General features: G+C 37.1%; 1 protein-coding gene across 4 annotated transcripts in view; it reads left to right on the forward strand.

The window, feature by feature from the left end:
• LOC122571096 (protein disabled) overlaps window positions 1–18,768 on the forward strand; it is a 27,530-nt gene extending 8,762 nt beyond the window's left edge. For 3 of the 4 annotated variants that reach the window (XM_043734384.1, XM_043734386.1, XM_043734385.1), the window contains 6 exons: window positions 4,946–5,160; window positions 5,461–5,604; window positions 8,322–8,474; window positions 8,888–9,136; window positions 9,244–9,495; window positions 9,779–18,768. In XM_043734384.1, the coding sequence (XP_043590319.1) occupies window positions 4,946–5,160; window positions 5,461–5,604; window positions 8,322–8,474; window positions 8,888–9,136; window positions 9,244–9,495; window positions 9,779–13,882 (5,117 nt within the window). In that variant the 3' untranslated portion in view covers window positions 13,883–18,768. Of the gene's footprint in view, window positions 1–4,945; window positions 5,161–5,460; window positions 5,605–8,045; window positions 8,144–8,321; window positions 8,475–8,887; window positions 9,137–9,243; window positions 9,496–9,778 lie in introns of those variants that run through there. The other variant, XM_043734387.1, reaches the window with a different exon arrangement.
• The last annotated feature ends 8,629 nt before the right edge of the window (window positions 18,769–27,397 follow it).

Below are 27,397 nucleotides of genomic sequence, written 5' to 3' on the forward strand. Positions count from 1 at the left end.
CGAGTTATGTGGCCTCTGATAGTCTCAGCCTGTTTCGTGGGACCTTCGACGTTCTCGTAAGAATTACGTTGTGTGATATCACCCTGTAGATCGGTCAAAGGGAGCTTTGGAATATGGCTTCCCTATTCTGTAAGAGGGAGAAAGATGACGGTTGCTCGATTTGGGCCACACAGATTAATTTCGTACATGAATAACGTAGAATGTATTGAATAAATACGTGAGCCGCATAGTTCCGAAGGAGCTGATGGAATGCTGGGTGCTTTTGTTGGGGACGACACTGTTAATTTTGTGGTTTTCGCGCGAGCTTTCATTACAGACTTATCATTTACCGACCGTGGTAACGTAGTTTGTTGATTTGTTTGTTTGTACGTGGTACCGCTAATAGATGGCAGCACTACATATTTCGGACACCTCATATTAAGGATTATACTACTTCTGACTATTAGTTCTACGTGGCAACAATTTTGATCCTTCGCTTTAAATTCATTGAGTTTGAACATTCCAGATTCGAAAGATAAATGAATTGAATTAAACATGTATACTCTGGATATTCGTTCAGAATACATTTATTGAAAATTTTAATGCGAAATCGAAATATAAGTTGAATGTACGTAAAAATAAAGAGATTAGACAAAGATGAGTTACTCTTAAAATGTAACGTGACTTTTATGCTTGCTCGTTTTTATCTTTTAGTTAATAATGTTCTGTTCGAGTTAATATAGACATGTCCTATGCATACAAGTAAAAACGGAAATACAACAGATATAGAATGTAACCGATAAATCACGTTCCCTTAAAGTAAAGCTCGTTTTAGATAATTGTGGCTGACAATGGACAAGCTGTGACGTAATGTTTGGAGAAGGGAATATGTGAAATATTATCTAGTAAGAGTATCGCACATACAAATGCCAATTTAATGAAAGAAAAATGTTAGAAATATTACACTGTTATTATTAAGATTATTATTCATATAGTATACTATTATGTTAAATTTTGTATTAGTATGACTGTAATAACCATTTATAAGAATTTTTCAAAATTGTTACATAACATTCGAATATATGTAAGTTCTTATACTTTTCAATGCCATGATTTTAACAAATAAACAATGCTGAGTAACTATGTGCAATATGTGACTAACGAATTTTTCGAGTAAACGTCATCTTAATAACGTATGAGACTTATTAAAAGTTACTTAATAATCGAAGAATTTCGGTAATTAACATTAACGAAGACTTTGAATAAGTAACTCGGTAATTTTAGAAGTTCTGTGTACACACACACACGCACGTACACACACGCACGAAAAAGCACAGAATTCACTAGAAATTTTAGTTTACGTCCAACATGTTCACACTTGATGCACATTCTGAATTGTCTGATGACAACTTAATAGAAGATTGAACGTTCCTTGTTCCATTATTATTTCTGATCTATGAAGTACTTTACCAATGGAATTACCACGTTAAGCAGTTTCCTGCGATATTTCTGTATCGACAAAACAATCGACGACGTTCTTGTGACATGTAAATCCAAAACATATTTTTCCTGACGAGAGAAATTAAATTTCTATGGATCTGTTATTGATTTATTTTAGCGCGCACCAATCGTTTCGCCCAATTTCGGCCATAATTCAATCTCGAAGAATATCATGTACAAAAATAGAAGCTCGTTTACAGCGTATTAATTATTAGTTAAAGTGGTATACCTATAAACCTGAAGTTTTGTCATCAGCTCTGTGTCGTCTTCCGTTTTTCTCATTCAATGTACTATAGTGAGCCATCATTTTATTTATAATATAATTATTTCCTATGGAATATAACTTGGCTTAGAGAATGAAATACAGGGGAAACTTCATGTAGTTCAACGAAAAACTGAAAATTTGAACTAAGGAGAGACAGTTAGTTATTCACAAAGATAGAGAGAATCTTTCGAACAGTAGCACAATTTTAATCCACTATAGCTCTGTATGGATCAAAAATTATCCTATATCTTAAGCTATTTCTTGATCAGAATATTCATCAGGCAATGATTTATGTTTTATTCTAATATTTGTTTTGTTGTTGTTTTATTTTAATTATCTGTAAAAAGTCTCTTTAAAAATTCCTCGTAATGTCTTATAAAAGATCATTCGAATAATAGTTGTCGCTATATATCCTCTAATTTCTAATTCTACCTCTAGTACTAAATTTACTATAGTCAAATCTGATTAATTAGTATATAAACACAAGAATAAACACAGCCATGTGCAGATATATTTTATGTAGCCACTGTACGTACCTTATGGATTCGTCATTATCCTTTCCAGCAATACCATCGCGTAGCATGATTATGACTGCGGTAGGCTAATTAATTAGTATAGAAATACAACAATATGTACAGTGTACAAATAGTTTTGTACCCTTAAGATGCATCTCAACGATCTATGTTACTCCCTCGACCAATACTTTTATTTGCTACGTATCACGTACTATAGTCGTGACAGCGACTGTTAAAACTAATTAATTAGTATACAAATACGATAATAGATGCAGCGGTGTACAAATATTTTTCTAGTTACCGTATGAGCCTTACCGATCTAAGATGCTATTCCTTCGATAAATATTTTGACGTACCATGACGCAGTATAGTTGTGACAGCGACAGACTAATTAATTAGTATAGAAATACCATAATAGATGATGTACAAATATTTTTGTAGTTACCGTGTGCGTCTTATCGATCTATGATGCTACTCCTTCGATCAATATTTTGACGTACTATGGCGTAGTATAGTTGTGACAATGTTAGGCTAAATAGGCAGCGTGCATCGACTAAAACCAAGGAATGGAACGAGATACAAAGGGCGTACAAAGGTGACCGCGTTGAGGGGGTGGGAAGGGCATGAATTGGTTATCCGGATAGAAGCTCGAGTATCGACAGTTGGCGTTCTCCACTCGAGTCGCACGAGTACGTTCAAACAAATGCGCCGGTGTGCCTAGTGGCCATTAAAGTCGCGAGGGGTCGTGCAAAGTGTGCGTTAAAGAAGCTGTACGCGTTCATGTTAGAATGGGGTGTGCACGGACATTTCGATAAATTGTCTGTAGAAAGGCAAATCGAGGAGGTACGAGTGGCCAGAGATTAAGACTCGCGAGGGGATGCCTGGTTGATGATTGAAAGAGAGAATTTTCTATATGATGGTCGAGATGACTGTAGGGTAGCGATGGTGTATGTTTAATAGCAATTGAAAGCTGGCGAAAGCAGTTGTTTATTCGTTGGTAAAATGATAAAGCGATAGACAATATATCAGGATATTTGAGAATTTTATGAGATGAAAACGTATCTTACGAAACGAAACGAAGTATCAACATTTATAAGAACGTTGTCGACTTTGATATTGTAGTTTCTGGATTTGATCGTTGCTATCGTTCGTAGTCGGAGACATTTTACGTTTTTTTTTTTTTTTTTTTTATAGAATAAGATGCATTTTTATATCTCGTTCTTAATACACCACCGCTTGGAGGATGTAGTTTGAGACAGATAAAAATAAAACGAAAGGTTTCAAGAGCTCTGACATCCAATTTAGTTTTATAAAGTAAGATTACTTCACGATTAGAATTAAATCCAATAATAATCGCCATTTGATATTTCGAAGTAAAGTGCCAAAATATCAGATAATTTAAAGATCACGACGAAAACGGACGAGAACGCGATTCCCCTCGTCTAATTTCGAATTAATCGTCGACGTTTTATTCTTAAATTCGTCAGCAACTGACTATATTATATAGGCTTAACGAGATCAATTTTCCAGCGGATAGAGGACGAAGAACCGTGCAACGACTAACAAAGTAAGGCGAAATCTGTTACCGAGCGCGGTTGGTGCTCGTTTTAATATCCCTGCATGCGGTCTGGTTGAAGCCGGGACCAAGTTGAATCCCGTACGACGTGATTCTATCGAATTATCGAACTCGAAACAGCGGGGATTCGAAACGATCCGTTGGCGATGGTTTCAAGCCTCTTGAACTTAATATCGATCGACCACACGATCAGTTCGCCCGGCGAAAGCATCAAACGAGAATCCTTTCGAGTATCCTTCGGATAAGCAATTTATTTCTCCTTCCTATTACTCGCCTCTCCTTTTCTACGAATAATAATTCGATCTTCGAACCTTTCTCTTTTTTCGTTTCTGGATGGAGACGGAATCGGTAGATGAAACGTTATTTAATAATTCTCGAGTGTGTAGGAAATTGCATAGGGTTGAAACACTGAGTATTACTACTTGTAACGAGAGGAGCAATTCTACTTTTGCGAATTATTTATGAAATCGTTTAGAAGCAAGTAGCGATTTAGATTCCTCGATAGACTCTTTGGTAACTTATCGATTTAGATTCTCTTCCTTCTCTTATCGATATTTATATTAATTAGAACTTTTTTTTTAATTTAATTTAGGATCGTTCGAAACGCTATTACTGCTTATAGAGGGATAAGTATTTTCACTTTTGCAAATAAGTGAAAGCTTGTGGATCTTTCATTGGACGACTAAAGCTCTTACATAAGTTGTCCTTTTTTCTCTATCGAAATTTATAGACTCGTTTGAATATTTCCTCTTTCGTCCAGGTTAAAGTTCAAATATAGAGTAGGTATTTATTAGTATTTTTACCTTTTGGACGAAGTATTTCCTTTTTCGGAGAAATAATTAGCGAAATCTATTACAAGCAATATTTTTCAACGCGTGAATAAATAACGCTCTTACGATTGGATTCTTCCTTCTTATGGAAATTTTATTCAATGGAACTTTTTCATTTACTCGGGTCGGAGTTGAAATGCCGAGTATTACTACTTATTATTCGAAAAATATTCATGCTTGTTATTCGAGAAATATTTCCACTCTCTTAAATCTTTTTAATTGGAAAAAACATTTATTTGTTGAAACGATATAAATAATCTTGTTTGTGCTTGTTTCGCAGTCAAGAACGAACCAACCCGATTTCTTGGGGAGGGTGTGTCGTTCAAGGCGAAGCTGATTGGCATATTGGAAGTATCGGAAGCACGCGGGGACCGGATGTGCCAAGCAGCTTTGGCGGATCTGAAGATGGCGATTCGAGCTGCCGGTGAACATAAACAACGAATCGCCGTTCAGGTCAGCATCGATGGATTACGCTTGCGGGACGAGAAGTCTGGGGTAATGACTCTCAAAAATGACAACCATAACAAATTTCATAATAAAATAAATATCCGATAACAAATGATAAAAATAAAATATTAACTTTCTAGAGAGAAATATTCGTCAAGGATTACATTTTTCAAAGATTGAATATTACATTTTTTTTTTTTTAAGTAACCAAATCTTTTAGCAGTGTTTTATTCAATTAAAGTAAAATATTTTTTTAACTTTAGTAACAAAATATTTTTTTTCGTTACTTTTATGTACATGTACATAAAATGGATAGTTCTTTACATGATCAAAATTCGTTTGCTCCAGGACTGTCTGTATCACCATCCTGTACATAAGATATCGTTCATCGCGCAGGACATGAGCGATTCGAGGGCTTTTGGATATATTTTTGGGTCACCAGACACGGGTCATCGTTTCTTTGGCATCAAGACAGATAAAGCAGCGAGTCAAGTAAGTTTTTCATAGTTTTCATCGAGTGCATCTTATCTTCTATCGCGTTAATCAGAAAAATTATGAGATCTAAATATCGATAGTAAGAAGTTGATTTTGCTATTTCTCGTCTGCTCGTTCGTTGGTAAGAACAACAGATTGTAATTTGTGTATAATTCTTATCTTAATTTAATGTTCGAATAATAACTTTTATAAATGAAGTAGAATAAGAGAATGAGAAACAGGTAAAATAAAATTTAGAAGAAGTGACAAGTTGCTGGTATTACTCTTAAATCGTACTATCTCGTAAGTGGCTAATTCAACGAAATTTACGAATAAATCAAATTTATGAATTTTTACACGTATGATTAATCACTATAAGTTCCTATCACGTTATAAACGTATTTTAATGCCACATTTCCTACTAGATTTTATAATTAGCAATATTATATTCATATCTCCCCTACAAACAGAATTACAATTTTATTCTATTTATATCCTAATACCTTTGAAATATTTGCACTAATTATCTGCTAATGTACCTTATCGATTGCTTTACCAACGAGTAATGTGAAATTACTCGACTAAAAACAATTAACTTTATGTACCCAATTAAAATGAAATTAATCAACAATTTTCCACGATCATTAAATTCGCTCTCCGAGAATCCTCAATTGTCGAGTTCAAGTTACTAAGAACAACGACGATTAAACACTAACGTCTATGCTACGATAATTCGCGTTAAACCTGACACAACGCACGTTCGTCGAAAGTTTAAAAAATTAACAATAATTAGCGAACCACAATCGACATAAAGAAACCGTTTAGTCTGTGTGATCGATAAAAAGCGAGAGGCGATGAACGCAAGAACAGCCGGGCATTATATCGTCACCGGCACGGATATTGCCTTTGAGAAACAACAAAAGAAGAAGGTTGGTACGCGTTGATTCGATAGGAGAGCCGTTCGTGCGCGAGTACGATCCTTAAACGTGGGTCTACAACCGTGTCATTTATCGTGAACGATTCGCTTTGCCGAGGCAAGGGGATCTAAAATGATATTTGTCCAATCCGGAGAAGCAATATCGACCTCGGTAGCTCCGGTAATTCCGCAGGGGTATGTAAATAATTGCATTATAGGATTCAGTCTGCCGCCCTAACGATACACCGCGGGAGATTGTTGTTCGATTATACGCGATTCCCTTCGTACTCGTTCAAAGAGATTGCGATTTCTTCGTGGCTCTCGTCTCTCTCTCTCTTTTTCATTTTCCCTCTTTTCTCTATTCCATTTTGCAATACGCCTCTTTTCACACAGCTAGGTGGGGATATATTTTTAAGATTTAATAGATATGTTTTTGAAACAGACATGGAGGAAAATTTCAAAGGATAAAGCTGAATAGTACTATTGGGTTGGCAACTAAGTGATTGCGGATTTTGTCATTAGGTGGTAATGATAAAGTCCGCAATCACTTAGTTGCCAACCCAATATATGAGCGATTCACAGGTCAACTCGATTCACTGAAATTGATGCTTGTATTACATACGATATGAATTGATGTCTACACAATGACATCAATTTTCTCCATTTTTGTGCAGCAAACTAATTTGACAGATACGTGTATTAACATTGGAACGATTAGGATAATTAAAAAAGAGAAAGGAAGAGGAAATTTCAATTCCATTAATGGAATTTTTGGGAATTTGAATGATTTTTTCGAAAGTACATGGATGAAAGTATATTTGCTTGAATTGGGTATCTTTACACGTACCTTTCATTTGCATCTCTTTGATATAAGTCTTATTACTTACTTTGGTCGTCGGTAGTTCTGGCGTTATTTTCTTATATCTACAAGCTTAGTCGTACCCTCCCCAAGGTTTTTAATAAGAGCGTTCAGAAGGTCTTTTACTATACTTCAAACATTTCTACGTTCGAATCTCAATATTATTTCAAACGTCACTTTGGTTTCTCGATATTTCCAACAAGATACGATTTTATTTCGTGAACACTGTGAGTGTTCTTCATTCTTTAGTAAGCAACAGCCTGTAGAATTCCATTATCTTCCCATTTCTTAAATTTCGTAGAAGAATTAATTTTAATTAATTAATTTTTAATTCGGCTACAACGAAAATAGCAAAAGCTTTCGATGGAAATCGCTACACGTAGTATACCCAGCTTCGCCTATTTTACATGATTTTACGTAGGAAAAGGTCAAAGCAGTAGTCTAATTACGTATATTTTAGTGTTTGAAATATCGTGCTCATAGTAATAATATTAGAACATTGTATGACGTTTACACGAAACTTCACCGATTAGTATGTTTCGCAATTAAACGGGTTAAAGGTTATCGATAGGTGTAAGAGAGAGAGAGAGAGAGAGAGAGAGAGAGAGAGGATGTGGCTGACCATGTGTCTAGACTGTAAGAGAGAGGTACACGTAATAGAAGGGGAATAGGCCATAAGTGACTGCGGACCGTGTATGGTCAGGCGCGTTTAGTATATCGGTATAATACAGGACGTAAAACTCTCAACTGTCCATTATTTCGAAGCGTGTTTCGAATGACAGGTATTTCTAAAGTAATAAGAATTTGCATTTGACATTTTTATATCGTGTCTCTGTTTTAGTTTTTAGTTGAAGTGAAATTGTTTGTTTTTATTAGGAAACTTTTGTACCTGGTTATATTAATGAAATACTTCAAGTTCCTGCATTGTAAAAGCATTTTTACTTAAAAATTTTATTGCAGGTGGTAATCGCGATGCGAGACTTGTTTCAAGTGGTGTTCGAGTTAAAAAAGAAGGAGATCGAGCTAACGAAGCAGCATTTAGAGCAGAACGCTATAAACGTTATTAAATTTCATACCACTGGCATCTTTGTCGAACCTACCCCTGACACTAAAGTAATTGCCATTTCCTTTTTAACTATATTTGTATTTTCACGGCCTTTTCAATAACACTCGCTAGTCTTAAATGTTTAATAATTTATTATACGGTGATGTGCGAAAGTTTCGGGCCACTTCCTTGATTATGTATATTTCGAGTATCTAAAAAAGCTATAGCCAATATTTGGTATAAGATATAGCAAACGAACAGGATAACAAATTAACATTGTTATGCTGTTATATAATATTAAAGTTGTGTATAGTATATGATTATATTCTGATGCTAAAGTTAAAATGTCGCTTTTGAAGTATAAAATGAAAAACTGATCTGGCTGGAAATTTATGCACCCCATTTTGTGACATGTAAAATATACAATTTTAGAATAATTTCATGATTAAATATTTAATATTGTTAAATCGTTTTGTAACAGGGTGCAGCAGGATCAGAGTCCTCTCTTCTTCGTGTAAGGAATGCTAATTCGGAGGCGGATAAGTCAACTGATAAACGAAACGAGCCTCAAAGTGGTGTTATTAGGGATTTATTAGATATACAATTCGAATTGGACTCTCTGCAGCAAGGTATCCATCACATGGACAAAATTACCCCTGAAAATCCACCACCTTCCGCTGACGATCTCTTTGAAACCGATCCATTCGGTGATTCTTTCGCGAATATGAAGGTATGTAAAAAATTAGTCAGCTTTAATATCTAGTATGCTCTTATTTTTTAGATTATTTCGTAAAAATAATATGTTTTGTTTAAAACATTCTTTGTGTATTTTTCTAGCTCGAAGATACTGTACGAGCAATTCTACCACCACCACCATCATCCTCTAAAAGAGGCCACCTAGAGCGACAACAAACGGTTCCAGGCACCCAATCGTCGATCACGTCGAGTCCAGCTACCACTCTGACTAGCAAGACCCCTCCACTTCAAAGTACAATTCAGTGGTTCGACAAAGAAACCGAGAATCTCTTCAGTGACAGTGAGCTCACCAGTTCGGCTAAAAATACGCCGGTTAAAAAGGAAGTGGAAGAGGTAAATATTTATTATTCATACATTAATATTATAGTGGTTTTAGAGAGAATAAATTATTTCGAACATTTTAACTCGGATTGTAAATAATATAATTATTCTCTAAGTTCTCTAAGTTAAAACTGTTGATTTTTTAAAAAACATTGAGAAGACAGGTTGCTCTGTTACTAACATGATCGGTCACAATTATCGATTTTGATTCATGAAGTCTTCGCAAACTGTCTATCGACTCTGTCTGTTTATTTATGTTTTTAATTAAATACTTTGTATTTAATAATTGTTACAGACCCAAGCCAAGAGCCCACAAATAGACGTGTTCACGGAGTTGGACCCGCTAGGAACAGGTTTAATAAAACCTTACGTAGACAAGAAGGACTTCTTCCAGCACCTGAAGAATCCTCCCAAGAAGGTGCTAAAAGATTTAGTGTCTACTAATTCGGCAGACACATTCCCAACGAACTTTAACGTCCTCTCAGAACCCATAGAGTCAGTGAAACCACGAAACGACATAGTTCCCAAAGAAAATCAATTCGAGGACACAAACTTTGCGAATTTCGATCGATTCGACGAAAACGAGGCGATTCAATCAGTTTTCACGCGCAGTGATTCGTCCAGAAAATCAGATATGACGCCTAAAACGACTCATCATCAACCTCTTTCTGTGTCTTTGCCTCCTGAAGACTCTTCTACCTCGAAATCCTCTGCAATCTCGACTATTCCCACTTCCGCAGGCGTTTCTCTGCTCGGTAGAATAGACAAAGACTCCACAGAATCCACGCATGGTTTGGTAAAGCTTCCCAGTCCTATAAAAACTACACGCCAGAAAGAATTTGACATTGATATCGCCGGCAGCAAAGTACCATCTATGGACAAACCGTTCCCAGTAGATTTCTCAACAGTCAGCGATTCACCAGCATCTCCACTAAAGAGTTGTACATGCAACGCCAACTCCAGACTATCCACTTCGTCCGCAGAACTGGAACTCGTACCTGAACCTCCTCCTCGAGGAATCGCTAACATTCTAATCAACCCTCCTCCTCTGCCACCGAAGAAGCAGGGCGTCAGAGGTGTTGTAAAGCCTCCTCCAAGGCCGCCGCACACAGATACATACTTCCACTACGACTTCCCTGAAAGAGAGCCCGTGGCGACAAGCGACAGGAACATTAGTCCGTCGAGGGACGCGAAGAGTCAGTCAGATGACAATTTCAGTCCGCCCATTCAGTTGTCTAGCAAATCGGATTTGATAAGCGTGATGACCACGTCGGCGTTCGAGGACTCGTTTAGTTCTATGGTACCCACTACGAATTTGTCCTCGTTTTTCACTTCCACTTCCAGTTCGACGACTGGACCCAAAAAGACAAAACCTTCGTTGGATATCACTCTAAGCCAATTAACGTCTGCCAATTTAGATGAATTGGCGAGCAGTTTAGGGATGACTGTAAAGGAGTTGACTAGTCTAACCCTTCAGCAGTTGACTGAGTGCTTGGCCACTCTCTCAGCCAAGGAAGCTGCTGCTAGCGATAGCGAGGAACCAGTTCCTATAAAGCAAGAGCAAGTCAGTACTGTGCAAGCACAACCTGTATCTAGCATGGTGCAACCGAAGCCGTTCAACGAGCCACAGCTTTTTACTAAAACGAACATCGACCAGGAGACCAAGCAGGATGCTACTTACGATAAGTACGCTGTTTTTAGGGAACTGTTGGAGCTGGAACAGATGGAGAAGAACGAAGAGAACGTCATGAAAGAATTCGCGGAGGAAGAGGAAGTGACAAAAGAGGAGTTTGAATTAGTTAGTCAGCAACAAGAAACCAGCGAAGAGATCAGATCAGAAACTTTGGCTACTCTGGTGAATCTAACGGTGAAACTTCCGCCTAGTAACGAGGATCTGACTAAAGATGAACAAATTGAGGAAAAGTCTGAAGACACGACTGAACTTTCTTCGAGTTTGACATTTGAAAAAATTCAGCCAATTGAACTAGAAAGTAAAACAGAACCAGTGACAGAGCCTGAAGCACCGACAGATTTATTGACGAAACAAGAAGAAGAGGAATCTGACAAAACGAAAGCTATAATCGACATTGAGGAGAGAACAGAGGAACCCGAGCCTGTTGACAAACCTAGCGAATCCAACGAAGATTCTGATAAACCAGAAACCAAAGAAACAACTACAGAAGAGGGCAATGGGCCCTTGGTTGAAGTAAATAAAGTTGAGGTAAAGTCTTCTGTATCTATATCCAGCGACAAATACGCGGCTTTACGTGAGATTATAGGCGAACCAGAACCACCAGTCAAACAACTTGATGAAGACACACCGAATTCCACTAGAATGTCTCCTGTGATTCAATTATCGACCCAGCAAAAGACTTCAGCCGAGGTGGAGTTGCTAAATCTATTTTCTGACACGCCTCCACCTTCCAGTCCTAAAAAGCAGTCTAAAAATGAGGAAGACTCGAGTTCTATGGGGATGGATATTTTTGAAGAGATTAAAATGTTAAGCAGCAGTGGACACGCACCAAAAACCAAGTCTATAATTCCTGAAGACATTTTCTGCCCATTTACAGAATTAAAACCAGAAAGAGATGAAAGTAAAGATGATAGCAGTTGGACGAAGTTCGACACGGGTCTCTTCGTTTCAGATAGACCTCCTTCTGACTGTCCTCCTTCGATTAGTAGAACTTCGCCGTGGTCTCCTGATGGAAAAGAGTTCCACAGAGAAGCGTCTTTCAAAGGAAGCATGTACCAACAATCAGGCGACAGTGATAACGAGTGGAAAGACGAGGAAGAGAGCGAGGAAAGCAATGGAAGGGTACGAGATGGCAGATTTAGAAGTAGCCACTATCCAAGATTCGATGCTCCCTTCGGCGATAGGAGTTTCTATGAGGAAACAAGTGGTCCGGGGAGCAAACGAGACAGAGGCTTCCGGGATAAGATGATGGAAAAGCCTCGCGATTCTGCGTGGATCAAGAATTCCGGACACAGGCCTCGTGACTCTTCTCCGTGGCACGACGAGAGTCAATGGGAGAAAGAGCCCAAGCATTATCCTCATAGAAAGATGCAGTATAAGGACGAAGAAGAACACTATGAGGGTCACTGGAAATGCAGATCGAAGCCTCAACGTTGGAACTGGCCACACGAGCATGGACCCTTTTATGACGAGGAAAGGAAAAGGAAAATGATGCTGTGGAAGGAAGATAGGTTTGGTAGCCAAGAAAGTATGGGATACGACGATGACGATAGGTGGCCTAGAAGGAAATATGAGAGAAGACGATGGGAGGAGGATGCCAGATTTTGGAATAGGAGATCAACGGGTCCACCAGATTCTGACTATCCTAGTAGAGAAAGCTACTATTACTATAGAGAAAGCAGGGAACGACCACACGATTATCCTTCAGCTTGGAACGAAGACTATGGCTCCGATAGACCAGGAGACGATTCCCCAAGGTATAATCAGTCAGGTAGAAAGCGACACTGGCCGAAGAGGCCAAATAGCGCAAACGAGGGACGCAACGCTGACATGGTCTACCCTGAATCCCGAGGAAAATTTGGCACCTCCAGGTCCGAGTGCAATGATAATGACTCTGATCCATATGTAAGATCTTCGCAACGTTCCAGGAGTCGTCAAAGTTATTGGGGTAGCGATCAGGAGTATGACAGCTGGGCGGATAGGCCTTATTGGTCCGAGGAACTAGATACCAAGAGTGAGAGTCTTCATCGAAAGAGAATACCCAGGCACAAACCTCGCCAGCCTCACACAAAGACCCAGAGTCCATTTGAGGACGATTTTGCCCAAACTGTAGAACACGTGGACCCTTCTACCGTGGAATCTCTGGCTACAGCGGAGCCACGAATTCGTTCTGAAGGCAGTGAACGGAAACCATCACCACAGAGTCCTTCGTTTACGACGAGGTATCCGAAGGCTCCCAGGAGAGCGATGGGTATGGACGAGGTCTACAGCAAAAGATCTAGTTACTTCGAAGATGATTTACCCTTCGCGGCTACTGGCATGGGCGATTCGCCCGATAGACAAAGGCTTCCTTCTGACCAAAAAGCTACGCCTGAAGAGCTTCCTTGTGAATCCAAAGATGCTCATCAGACGACTGACGATTTTGTATCAGGGGACGGCAGCCGTGATTCTTTCTTCAATGGGCACCTGAGATACGACGACGATGCGTTCGCTTTTAAGTCAGAAATGGAAGACAACGTCTCTGAACACAGAGCGACCACTTTACCTTTGAAGAATCATGGTCGACAAGGAAAGTACTCTACTGGAAGTAATAATAATAATAATAACAATAAGTCGAGGAACGATCAGCATATTAGGAAGTCAGAATCGGTGAATATATTTGTCAGGGAGAACGATCCGTTTGGGGATGACGATTTCTTCGATTGATGAGTCGTTAGAGAGGTGTTTTACCTTAATAAGCACGGTGCTGGACATTTCGATGAGGTTTCACGCGTCAGTTCCGGGTTTTCGGAGATGGTGCCGGGGTGATTCGACGAGGTGCGTTTACTTTATTTGTACAAGAACGTACCGGGCTTTGAGCTGTTATTGCTCTATTTAGTCCTCGAGTTAGAGGTGGACTGTTATCGCGTACCATATATGTTTTTTTTTTTTTCAGTTGGGTTTAGACTATTATGGAGGCAGTAAGCGTTGGTTGATGGAGATTATTGAACGATAATAGAACTTGAATATGGCGTTCTGTTGTTTATGACAGAATTGTGGAGCGCTTAGTAAACATTGAATTCGAGTACTCGTGATGAGGTGATAAAGTAACGATTAGTAAATGATTTTTGCATTTATATTTTTTAACTTTTTGGATATTTATATCTTAGAAATGTTAATAGAAGATTATTTTAGCTTTCAATTGAGAAATTTTTTGTAATTCCAATTGATTGTAGTTGATAATAGGGATCACGTGTGTTGTTCAATGACATTGAATAAATTCTACTATTTATTAATTTCTAATCCCATACCAAAAAGAAATGCCGGATCAAGAAATGACCCAGGTAGCAACTTAACATGAAACCTCTTTCCGTTTATTGCATCAACAGTACAGCATTACAGCAAAAGATACATTCCAAATAAAAATATTTCTATCACGTCGTATCCATTCAGAAAGTTTCTAAATGTGTATAAAGAAAATTTATTTCTTAGAATTCCAAAATCGTATCCTTCGACTTGAAGTTCAACTTCGTTTAAAAATTAATATATAGAAAAGGTATTTTTAAACGATTAATACTTATTGCCTCCATTATAGCTAACAATATGTTGTTTAGTTGAGATTTATTATTATATAGTGCGAATGTGAACTAGAAATGATTGAAAGTGACATAAACGCGTTCTTTTATGGTTGATCCACTATTAGGTCCATCGGTGAAGAGGATTCGTCTTAACGTATCGATAGCGAGATATCGATGGGGTACTAGCTACGTACCGACTGCTAGTCATTGTTTTAATAAATTTGTACATAATGTTATATCGGCGTTAGCGTGAAATTGATTCGTCGATCGGGGTCTGTATATGTGCGGTACAGTTTGCATGGCCAATTGTTTGCCGTGATCTTGACGCGTGCTTTCAATTCTTGATCATCGGTCCATAGAGTGTGGTAAGTTATGCTTAGGTTCGAAGTAAAGTGGGATGCTCCGTAAAGTTTATGTTAAACGTTAATTTACAATATTTTCATTTAGTCAACGTGAAATTATGCATTTTGAGATATTCCATGGTCGAATGGTACTTTTCATCGTAGATGGCTCACGACAGTCTCAATTAGATTATTTAATTTTTATAGAGTGTTTTATCTTAATTTGTATTCTGCATTTGAAGCGATATCAAGTCTATCACACGATAAAATATATAATTTTAACAATAAAACAGACTGTTGTGATTCAATGACGTTTATGAGACTGACATTTATAATGATTAATAATTTGATCATAAGAATATTAATATCTTAATAAGAGGAGAATTGGACGTTTTTTGGACAAAGACCATCTCGTTTTGTGTGCCAGTGAAATTATATTAATTCTGTTAATCGAATTTGTGTCACGTTTCAATCAAGCTTTTCTTCTTTTCATGAGTTAATTAATTTTTTTTTTTTCTTTGGTGATAAATGAAACATTTTTATAAAATCTTCCAAAATTTTCTTATGAGCATTCCACTTTTTTACAACTGATTGTGATAGTCAATCACGTTCTTATTTTGTTCGTTTCATACGATCACGATGCTAGTCATGTCCGAGTGAGTTAGGGTTATTATATAGAGAATATAGGCTTGATTGTCAATAATTATTGCAATTGAAATGGTTAGACATCTTTCAATTTGTATTTTGTTCTTTTGCATTTTTTCCTGAAGCAAAATTTATAATTAATTATTTTGGTTCACACAATTTCATGCTCTATACTTGTAACTTTTCTTGCTATAATGTATTAATAATTACATCCTTTTCGATACAAGTAAAACAAAAGACATTTTAATTAAATTCTAAGAATACGTTTCAATATTATTCGTGTAAATATTTTATTCACCTGTATTCCAATGTTATTAATAATTTATTCGAACATTTTATTTACACTTTTATACATTTTACAAAGTATCCATGTTCAAAGAAACTATATATTCTATAATTAATGGCTATAATGAAATTTATAATAATATTTTCATGAATTACATTCGTTTTTGGGTTACATCATTTCGAAACTACAAAAATATCGAAAGACATTTTCAGAAAATATTGAAGTAACTTTTCGAAAAAAATGCCTAACAATTTCAGATGCAATAGCTTCAACAATGAACGCCTGAGAGGATCTCATTCGATAGTTAGATTGTTCGGAACGTTGGAGAATGAAAATGTGACTTTTATACGTTTTTTGACTGGAACGATTATCGTTCGTAGGTCGAATCGATACCGTATTAAGGACAAAGTAGATTCGATGATCGATTGTCGATCGAAGACGAAGAAATGGGAAAAGAGGAGAAAAGACGAAATGAAGAAAATCTCCGTCAGTTTAGATAGTTTACAATTGCAATTTATTTACAACAAATAGAATCAATCTTAAATGATCTTTTATTTATTGTTTATTTGCAATGGAAAAATTGCATATGTACTTTTATATTTTATATTTATTTCAGTTATTTATACGTAGATAATATATGTTGATAATTTATGGTGAATGCATTTAACGCTTGAAACGACGAATTATTCATTATTTATTTAATTTATTAATGGAAACCTTGGATCTGTTTAAGGGTATAAATTATAGTCAGAGTTTTACTGACAATAATATAACTTGCATGCAATTCCACTCAGCGAATATGAAACGACAAATTTCTGTTTGATCATTTGTGTACCTCGTGAAGAATTCAAACGTCAAAAGAGGAAAAATTAATTTTAATTTACACAAATATGTTTATCGATATAACGATGCTTATTAAAAAGAATGGGACAAATTGTGTGAATTTGTAATTAAAAGTGTAACATGCATATTGCAATTAACCAAAGCTAAAGATTTTTTTACGTAGCATTCTCAACATTATTCGCTTTATTAAAGCAAACGGAGAACCGTCAATGGCAATAATTTTGTTAAAGCGTAGACTGTAATAACGTGATCTTGAATTTTGAATTATAACGCGGCTTAATTGAATGAAAAAACAAAAAAAAATTTAATCTTCGGCGTTATTAACTATTAACCCTTGTGTGAGCAACCCGGTAGTCATTTTTATAATTCTTTAAATAAATTTCTATGTTCTTATGAAGATATCACAAAATATCATTATACATCTTCGAGTCTCCATGTGTTGGACACTTTTATATCGAGTTGTGTGTTTCGAAATAGGCTTTCATAAAAAATGTTGTATCAAAGCTTCAACTTGCTTATATATTTCTTTGTCTAACACTTTTTTTTGGAGAACTATAGAAATTTGTAAAATTTTTATTTTACACAATCGACGTAAAATTTGTAAAAGATCTCTTAAATATCAATGCTTCGAATTTATGTCTACACTTGTGCTAAATATAAGCGCTATTAACGAAGAATTATGTTCGCTGGAAGATTCCTTTGCCAAATTTTCATTCGTAAATCGTCTTAGTTGCAATTTATCTTACATGGACATTCGAGTATTCTGAGTTATTGAACAAGCGTGTATTACAAGTAGACCACGAATGTTTATGCGAATTTATATTTCTATGAACGTAACTAAAGAAACGAAATTCAAGTGGAAATTTGTTTCATTCTTAGAATATCACAATAAATACTTCGAATATAACACGGTCTACTTGTAAGTTTAATGCTTTAGCTACTCTTTTGTAAATTTGATTAGTTTGTTTCAAAAACGAAAATCGAAGCAACGTCTAAATAATAAATGTTTGGGTTAATTTCTTGATACTTCTATAAGAACACACGGTTCCCTCTTATGAAGAAAATGTGGGAATGAATGCCTGATAAATCACACAAGGATTAAAAGACGAGAAAAAGAGAGAAATCACTGTAAAACACAAGGAATATGTACCTTCAATGTGTTGCATTGCACGCAACTTCACCACTAACATTGTTTCAACCACCACGAAATTTCTACACCCACGAGAATAAGAATTCGTACTTTCTTCGATAATAATAGTAACATCTGTGCAATATATCACGACCACTGAAAACACTATTCAGGGATTTTAGCTAACAAAGTACTTAAGCAAATATGTAAAACCTTTTTGCACGGTGAAAAGGTATGAATGATTTGCTATGAGGAAAAAGACTACGATTTTACATGAACGTAGTTAATACATTATACAAGATAACATTTAAAATGAAAGACAAGGAAGAAGGGAAAACATTTACGACGAAGATAAAACTATACCAAACGCTTGATTTTTACGATAAGAAAGAAATTATTTGAAATCTGTAATTGAATAGAGCAAGTGAGTATATATATATATATTTCTGTCTGGACGTGTAAGTGATTAGCGAAAACGGAAAGTTCCATAAGCAGGACGAAGGACACGAATAATACGCGTAAATAGTGTAATAATTATGAAATGAAAGAAAGGGGAATAAGAAACTAATTTGACGACGTTTAGAACACAGTACTCCGCATCACTATAATAAAATACGATAATACATTGGTGACTTTATGTATGCGCTATTAATCGTGGGATATTGTCATGTTTTTAATACGACCAGATATCGCGATGACGATTTATTCCGTGCATTATTGTCAGTCTCCCGGTGAACACGAGTCGCAGTACCACACTAAAACGAACGGAACCGTTCGAATAAATTTTCACTTTAAAAATGTTGGAACAGAATAAATTTCTTTTGGAAGAAACCTACTATGATTCTTTGATCGTTTGCATGCGACACATTCGTATTCCATCTTCGTTTCTAGGAAGGATAGTTCTAGTAAGTATAGTTTGGTGCTATTCTCTTATTTTTGATTCTTTTTTCTTTTTTTTGGTCATTTGTGAATTATTTCCTGACGTTATTTGTATCAAGTGATGTAAAATTTCTTGATAACGTTGTATGTATAACTTCCTTTCAGAAAAATGATCGTTAACGATAAAATAATTTTGAAACGATACACGTATACGTATAGGTAATCTTTAGTTTTAGATGCACAGTGAATATTAAATTTTTCTAGCGATAACGATAACGATAACGCAATTTAAGATATCATTTTTATTACCTTCGTATTGTATGAGAAATTATGTTTTGAAATTTACGAGGTATATTTTATTTTTCCTTTTTACACATGAAATTATATTGAACTAACGCAAAACATGTATTAAACCAACTTCGAATTCTCAAATCCCATAGTATATCATAGAAAAACGTTTCACAAAAATATACGAAATTAATAAACAGCGGAAACAATTGTTAGAAATACCCGACGATCGAGAATATACGCTGAAGAGAAACACGAAAAAAGGGAAGAAATTCTGGCAGTTTTTATGTTCAGTATTGACGATCAATTTAAACTAAAATAGAATTCTCGATCGAAATGAAATTTTTGATTCACTAAAAGATCTCGACTACTCGTAAAATTTCTATGAAACTACCACCCCGTCTGTCGTTACAGCGTTAAAATAACTAAAATCCAAACTCAAGAGACGATGAAACAAGAAAACATTAAAAAACAACGATTTGTTGGCGAGTTAAATCGATACCGGTGAACTCGTGCCATCGTAAACACTGTAAAAAGCTGCAGGATCTCGAAGACCTCCACCACGGGGTTTCTCTTTGTTGCGATCGGCAGCGGCGGTGACTGCGGAGGCGCCTCCTCCGCCCCTATCGCATCGAAACGGGTGGAGATCCCTCGGTTAGCGTGCTCCCCGTTCCTTGATTTGGCCGAGCACAATGCACAATAAAAGAGCATTAGATCGTCGGCTTTGTCGAGCGGTTGCACGACTTCTCGTAACAATGGCGTGGCCCCCACTCGGCCCGAGCACTCGAAACACCTGGCAAACAAGGAAACAATGCGCACGAGCCGCACTTCGACGGGATTTCGCGCATTTGGGGTGCGCGCATGCTAACAAATTATCACTCCCTCTGTCACTTTTCGTTCTCTTTATCTCTCTCTCTCTCTTTCTTTCTCTCCGCCGATTTTCTTTCTTCTTTTCTCTTCGCGTCTTTCACGCACCCTCACATGCTACCAACCACTGCTACCTTCGTGCACACCGCTGCGAAATACTTTGCTTGCTCGCGATTACGCAGCAACCTCGTGTCAATCACAGATTTGACGATGACCGCCATCAACGTAACGCGATGATACAGACAGGTATATTTGTTGAGAAGAATACACAGTAGAACGTTGTTTATTCGAACAGGTTGACAGACGAGGCAGTTGAGACGATAGAGGTTGAGAGTTAACTTGCTTGTACGAAGAAAGTGCGGCTAAACGAGCGTCTACAGTTCCAATTTTCATTTCATTGATATTATGTCTTAAATTTATCAATGATCTTATATCTTAAATTTGTCAATATCGTTCTAGTATATAGATTGTTAATAGAATGCTAATCTAGCAGTACGATTTTAACTTTTGATTCAATATATTAGATTCAGAGACGAATTGTATTTTTTAATTTCTGATTTGTTAATTCAACTTTCTACTCGTCAGTATTCGTTCAATTTATAACTCAACGATGGACAGCGGATTTTTATTGAAATTCGTATTTTCGTAAATCTAATTAAACGGATGGAACTTCAGTAGAAAGTTTCTCCGCAGAATATTAGAATAAGCGCAATACATTTTAGACATTTCGTCTATTTTCGCGTAATACGTAGGGTTTGTTCATTTTTGTTACTTTGAATTTCCCACAAACGCATACAAGCTTGCAGTCCATTTCTAATCCACCAATTTCCCCACAAATTTTAACACATCGGTGTAATTGTAATTTCCAATTCATTAATATTGCATCCATTTTCAATTCGACATAAACTCTTTAAACTTAATTTAATTTTCCACCCACCAACATTTCCTCGACTCTGTGCTATTATTTTCACCCGAGTCTTCCTCTCATGCTACCCAGCTTTCATTTCAAACGTTAATTCTTAATCAAAGAGGAACGTTTTCCGTACAAATGAAAAACAAAAAAAAAAGAAAAAAAAGAAAAGAAAAGAAGGGAAGAATAAAGTGCATTCCCTTTGACATAATACTAGCCGTTGACCTATCGTTGTAAAACACCGAGAGGAAGGTGACGCAACGAGGGCGAGAAAAAAGGGAAGAAAGAAGAAAATCAACCCGCATGTGCTCGGACGCACTTGAAAACGAAAAGTACTTTTGGACCAAGAGCGATATGGAGGCGGTATACGTCGGAGAACGTGAAGAGTGTACCGAGGGTGCGTGAACTATGAAATGCACCGGCTATACACGTTCCCTCTTTCGACAAATGTAGCTCTGAAAAGCTACGAGAAATGTTTATAATTGGGATCGTTGGCCCGTTGCGCTCTCTTTTCTTGATACCCAGTCGTGTACAATCGCATGCAAGCGAATAACGTTAGCATATTTTATGCGATACTATTCGAATGTGTATTTCTGGCGATTTTTAAGGATTGGTATATTTTTGAAAAATTTCTTTCACATATTTTAACTTGGGAGATGAAAATGAAAAGATGCGAAGAATATTATCATCTTGAAATATCTGGATACCTTGGCAGATTTGTAAAAAGAATATAGACGAATGTTATCGAATTTGCAAATTAACGAGAGAGACTAAATGAAAATAAACCCCGTCTGTATTTTCATATCGATTTGCTACAAACGTACAGTCTTTCAGATTTTCTGTTTCATTTATTAAATCACTTATACTGTAACAATTAATTCGATGTAATATTTTCTCTGTCAAGATGTTTCTACAATTGAAAAACATGAAAATGTTGTAGTTTTAAAAATTCTCCACTAGATCGTGAGAAGGAATAGGAAATTCAGACTCATCTTAGAAACGAGTTAGTAACGAATTAATTACTAAAAAGCATTGATTATCTCAGGAATCAATAGATCGTGAAACAAACCTTCTTTCATACAGCCAGATCGTTTATTCCCCGCGAAAAAATCAGAATCGTCGTTTCTTCGAAAATATTCTCCGATCTGAAATGTCTTCGAAAGCGGGAATTTTAAAAGAAACTTCAGTTCGTCGAGGCGTAACGCGACACTACATTAATAACAATTTCATTTCGCGCGGGATTGAAAGCAAGAGGACTGGGCGAAGGTGCTCGAGGCTTCGGTCACGAGAGCACAGAGCGGCTGAAATTTGAAATTCAATCGCATGCAAATTTCTCCCACGAGGGAAGACACTTACGGCTAACCGGCGAACAAGATCGAGGATTCGTCGCTTAGCGTGCTGTAAACACTCGTCCCTTTTTACCAGGCTTATGAAATATTGATAGGCCTCCATTTGGTGTGCAAGAGTGCGCGCGCGCCAGTGGAACGAGCGTCGCCTCGATGACGTTAACGATGTCGCCGGCTCAAGAGTAAAAACGACACGGCGGAAACGCGTTGGAATTTCAAAACAGACCGCCTCGTTCCAGCTTCGAATTATCGCGAGTCTAGAGAAATTATACGATGGAAAAATGGCAATATAGAATTAGCGACTTTGTACGTTTTTTTCTTTTTTCTTAAGAATGTGTAATAATTTAGCACGGAGAAGATATAGATTTAGATTTTAATTGGATCGAAATTTGATATAAGATGATATTTTTTAGGATTTTTCAGCATATCTATAAAATTTGTCTACCGTTTTTGAGAAATTTGAAATACAAAGAATTAGAGTAACTAAACCATTTAAGGAATTTGCTATACATTTTTGAGTATCGTTACATGTTCTTAGAGTACCTGTAAATCATTTCATCGCTTTCCTAATAAAGTTTAAGGTATAAGAAGTCTGATTATTGTCTAATATTGAAAAAACTAATGGCATACAAAGTCAAGGATCAAAATACGAGAAATATAACGGATCTAAAAAGTCTTCCTTAGTTTTTCGAACCATCCTTTGTATTCTATAATTGTATCGCGTTATACAATGATTTTTTTAATTCGGTTCACATCTTCCCCTCGACTTAAACATTGTCCACAGTTGAAAGACTCGCACGAGACTGATCTTGCTTGGCGAGCGTTCAGCAAGGCCTAAAACAGAAGTCTCGAGAATATGCATGCTGATATAGTGGATTTCACCGAACGTAGGAAAATTGCCAATCGGTAGATTCGCTCGCTGGGCATCATCACTCATTGCATTACTGTGAGCTCGGAGCGCAATAAAGAAGGTGAGATTTCGTATATAATTAGATAAGGATCGATCTGATCGCTATAATCAGCTAATTTACACTTTGGAAGCAATCGCGTTTATGGCACGCTCGCCTATTGAGAGCACAATGGACAATAAATTGCTAAAAGGAATCTTTCTAAGGGCTAAAATCTCGACTCAAAGGTAGCCTTTTAACTGCGAAAACGTGTTTTATAAAATTAACAGAGATCCAAGTTTTTGTTCCTTGGAACGGAACAATCAAGTTTTTACAAATTCATTATTTGGTCCATAATGTTAATACTTTTTAAGCACGTACCAGGGAAATATATGTATATTTCTGTGATCACTTTATATCCCTATATTGCTTTTTCCCGAAATTCACATTTTGTTGTCGAACCTTATTATTGTATTATTATTACCGTTCTGTTTCCTCAGTCTCCTGTTTTCCATTATTATCTCCGCCTTCCCATTTAATTTATTTTCGTATTCAAAGTTAAATATCAAACAAAATATAGCTGTATTTTATCTTCAACTTTCAATTGCTTTTTCCCTTATTCGTGATAATAATATGTTGTTGTTTATCATTTTACGGGTCTCGGAAATATTCTTACACACACATACACACACATATATATATATCGAAATATTTAAATATTATTTTTTGCACACGTTTGATGATTATTCTCCTTTCGGTTGTTATTAACGTGCAACGTATGTTTTAGTTTACAGAAGAAAAATTACTAACATTTGTCCAGCTAATATTGCGAAGGATTATAGTAATTAAGAGATATCAAACACATGCGTGAAAAAAAGGTTTTCTTTCTCATATAAAATTATAAAATATTTAATTTATTTAATTTATTTTTTAAATATTTTAAATTTATTATTTAAAATATTAAATTATAAAATTAAAATATTTTTAGATTGCTGAGAAATTATATATTCGTATCATTTGTTCAAATCACGAGTTAATACTAAAACTCCACTAATTATGTTTTCCTAAATATATCGTACCTAGGCTCTTACGATTAAAGTAATATGATGAAAATGATAATATGATGAAAAATAACAATATAACAATATCGCAACAATAACCGTATTTTTACTTCAACAAAATAACAATTAATTGCACTAACAGAAATTGCATGTTTGGTAATTCTAATATCAAACACAAAGCAAACGCACATGTAAGCAGGTATTTTTCAGTAGCCCGAGTCTATAATATAAAATTCAGAAATACGTTGATAGATTTCTAATGAATCGAACTGTCTCGAAGAAACAAAGTTAGTAATCCTCTTAAACAGAAGCACGAGTGCCGCCATTATAGCCCAAGACTGTTTACACGATCAAACGTTCGCTTAAATGGCGTGCTCCTCCTCAGCTCCGGTGGAATCGCTGGTCGTTCCGCTCTTACCCCAGAAACGTTCCTCTGCGACGTTTCTCCTAACGAGCGTCCAAGGAAATTGTATACGAAACACGTGGTCGGTCTATCTGTGTAAAACCCGGCAGCAGAAGGAGAGAATATTCCGGGATTACGGTTGCCTTCTACAGAGAGAAAATCCGTGGTTCTTTCGCCGAGAGGAAGCTTCAGTTTGCCGTCTCTGAATCGCGTAGGTAAATGGCTGTTCTCTTTAACCGCATATACGAGGCTCTTATGATCAAAAAGGGGGGAGAGACATGACGAGGGAGGAGACAAAAAAAGAAAGAAAGAGGAAGACAAGAAAAGAAGAAAGGAAGACGCAAGAAGAAAGTAAGAAGTAGAAAGACAGAGTTGTAAGCGGCCACGCCGAAGGTGGGGGGAGAAAAAGAAGGAAAGAGGAAAAGTGATAGAGGGAGGAAAGGAAGAACGAAGGAGGCTTGTCGCGAAACAGAGAGAGGATCAGAGGATCGTAGGAGTGGTGTTCTCGAGGTGGTAAGCACGACGAGGTAAAAAGGAACGACGTTGGAGGAGAGGAGGTTGGGGTGGAAAAAAGGCAGAGAGTTACTGGCGGGAAAAACGGTGTCTTGGAAAAGGTGCAAAGCCGACAGTATTCTTTGTAGCGGGGGATATTCGCCTTCTGTGCCGAAGACCTCTCGCACTTCTTTACCTTTTCCAACCCCTGCTCCACTCTCCACTACCACTAGCATCAAATCCAAGACCCACCACCTTCTTTTCTTCCTTCTTCTTGTGCACCAACCAACTTGTCCCCCTTCCACCGTTCTTTCTTTTTCTCCTCTTCCTCCTTATTCGCTTCTTCCACTTCTTCTCTTCGTCTTTCTCTCGCCTTCGACTCGATTTCTCACTTTCTTGCCTTGATCGTCTCTCCTTCGTCTTCGGTGCACAACGATTACAGCGCAACTACCGTAGCGTCGAAGCCAGTAGTCTTCCCTTCTCTGCTAGTAGTAGTAGCAGCTTACTTCTCCGCCCATGCTGGATCCCTTACTCGACAGCCTCTTGTGCCACGAGATATTTACCAACATCCAAGATGGCGGCATAATCTTGCCGGCTTTTCGTCGAAAGTCGACGAGTCATCCAACGCAGCCAGTCCCTTTTTTTTGCCCATAAACACTTTCATCGGTCTCGTTTCACTGACTCCGCCCTGCTCATCCCCTTTCACCGTTCCTTTTCCTTTCACTCCACGTTCCTTCGCTTCTTCCTTCTTGCTCGGTGATCTCTGACGGATCCTTCGGCCCTTTCGAGCTTCCTCCACTCGCGATCCTTTTGCAAGATCGATCATAACACGCGTCATACACGTCGATTATCTCTTCCGCGCGTCTACGTAATCTCGTGAGTTTTGAAAGACATTGGACGTTGATAGGCATACGGATATCCGGTGTCGTCGAGGTTTGAGGAGATTGACGTCGGTTTGAAGTTGATTGTGATAGATTTCAGGATCCGATGGTTGCTTTGTCAAGCACGAATGTTTCGTATACTTTAGATTTCTATATTCCGATTAGACGACGTAGTAATTATTTTCTTTGGGCTATAGATCGTCGTGAAAACTTTACAGCTAGAATCGTAAATAATTTCGATTCCTTATTTCACACGAAATGCACAATTTTGCTACGTCATTGGAAAAACACTCTCAATAGATGTATGAAACGTAACTGCAAAACGATTTAACAAATTTGCAAAACATTATATCAAGTACGATGAAGCTTCGAAGATCGAAAAGGGACAAAGACGGTACACTATAAATCTATCACCGAGAGGAATCTCGAAGATTGTATATAAAAAATTGGACGAAAAAACAAAGACTTAACTCGAAGAAAAAAATCTTCACGGACGATGTTGGCATTCGAAGGGTTAACCAACGAAATCATTTAACCAGGCAGCCTTTTTTCTCCTCGTACTGAGCATAGTGTATGAGTAAGAAAAGAGGCAGGAGGCAAAGCGTGCAATAAGTCGAAGGGACACCCTCCACAGATTTACCGAAAGGAGATCGAGAGGGAAGAAATCAGGAGAGGTAAATACGCGTGGCGAGAGAGTCCATGGATAAGAAGCAATCGAATCGAATAGTGGAACTCATGGAATCCGCAATCCGTCGCGAAGTGAATGGCGAAACGCCTAAGGGTTTCTATGGTCGGGTATGCCCGCCGTCTGTTCCTCTGTCCATCGACCTAACCTAACCTACCCGGAACTTGAGATTAATGCGGTAATCGCTGAATCAGCGAAAGACACGGCAGGCGACAGTGAAAAGGAAGAGGGATCTTCCTCTTCCTTGTGACTTCGATACGTTTCTCGTTGAACGAGCAGTCGAGGGAATGTTGCTGGACGACAAACAAACGAGGTACACGAAGATATATACAATGGCTGGGAAAAGTATCGGCACACCGTTTTATGTATTACGCCACGTGTAAATTAATAGACTATGGATTTTTATGCGTTTGTAGAAAATTTGTACGTGCAAAATTGCACAAAGTACACACAATATGGAAAAATAAATAAAATATTTAAAGTGTTATTAATATACCTGGTAGATAAAATAATTTTCTACCGAAGTCTTAATTGTATTGTGAGAGATGCAGTCTATCAATTAATTAGGTCTAAATACAGGTATACCATACTAGTGCTAGGTGTTTACTGGAAAATTGTATATTCGAATATATCTTACGATATTCGATAAGTTTAAATTAATCAACTGGCCACGATGTGCTACGCTTAATCACTTTCGTTTATTGCTCATTGATGACTCGTT

Source organism: Bombus pyrosoma, linkage group LG9, assembly GCF_014825855.1.
Source record: "Bombus pyrosoma isolate SC7728 linkage group LG9, ASM1482585v1, whole genome shotgun sequence".
Taxonomy (NCBI): domain Eukaryota; kingdom Metazoa; phylum Arthropoda; class Insecta; order Hymenoptera; family Apidae; genus Bombus; species Bombus pyrosoma.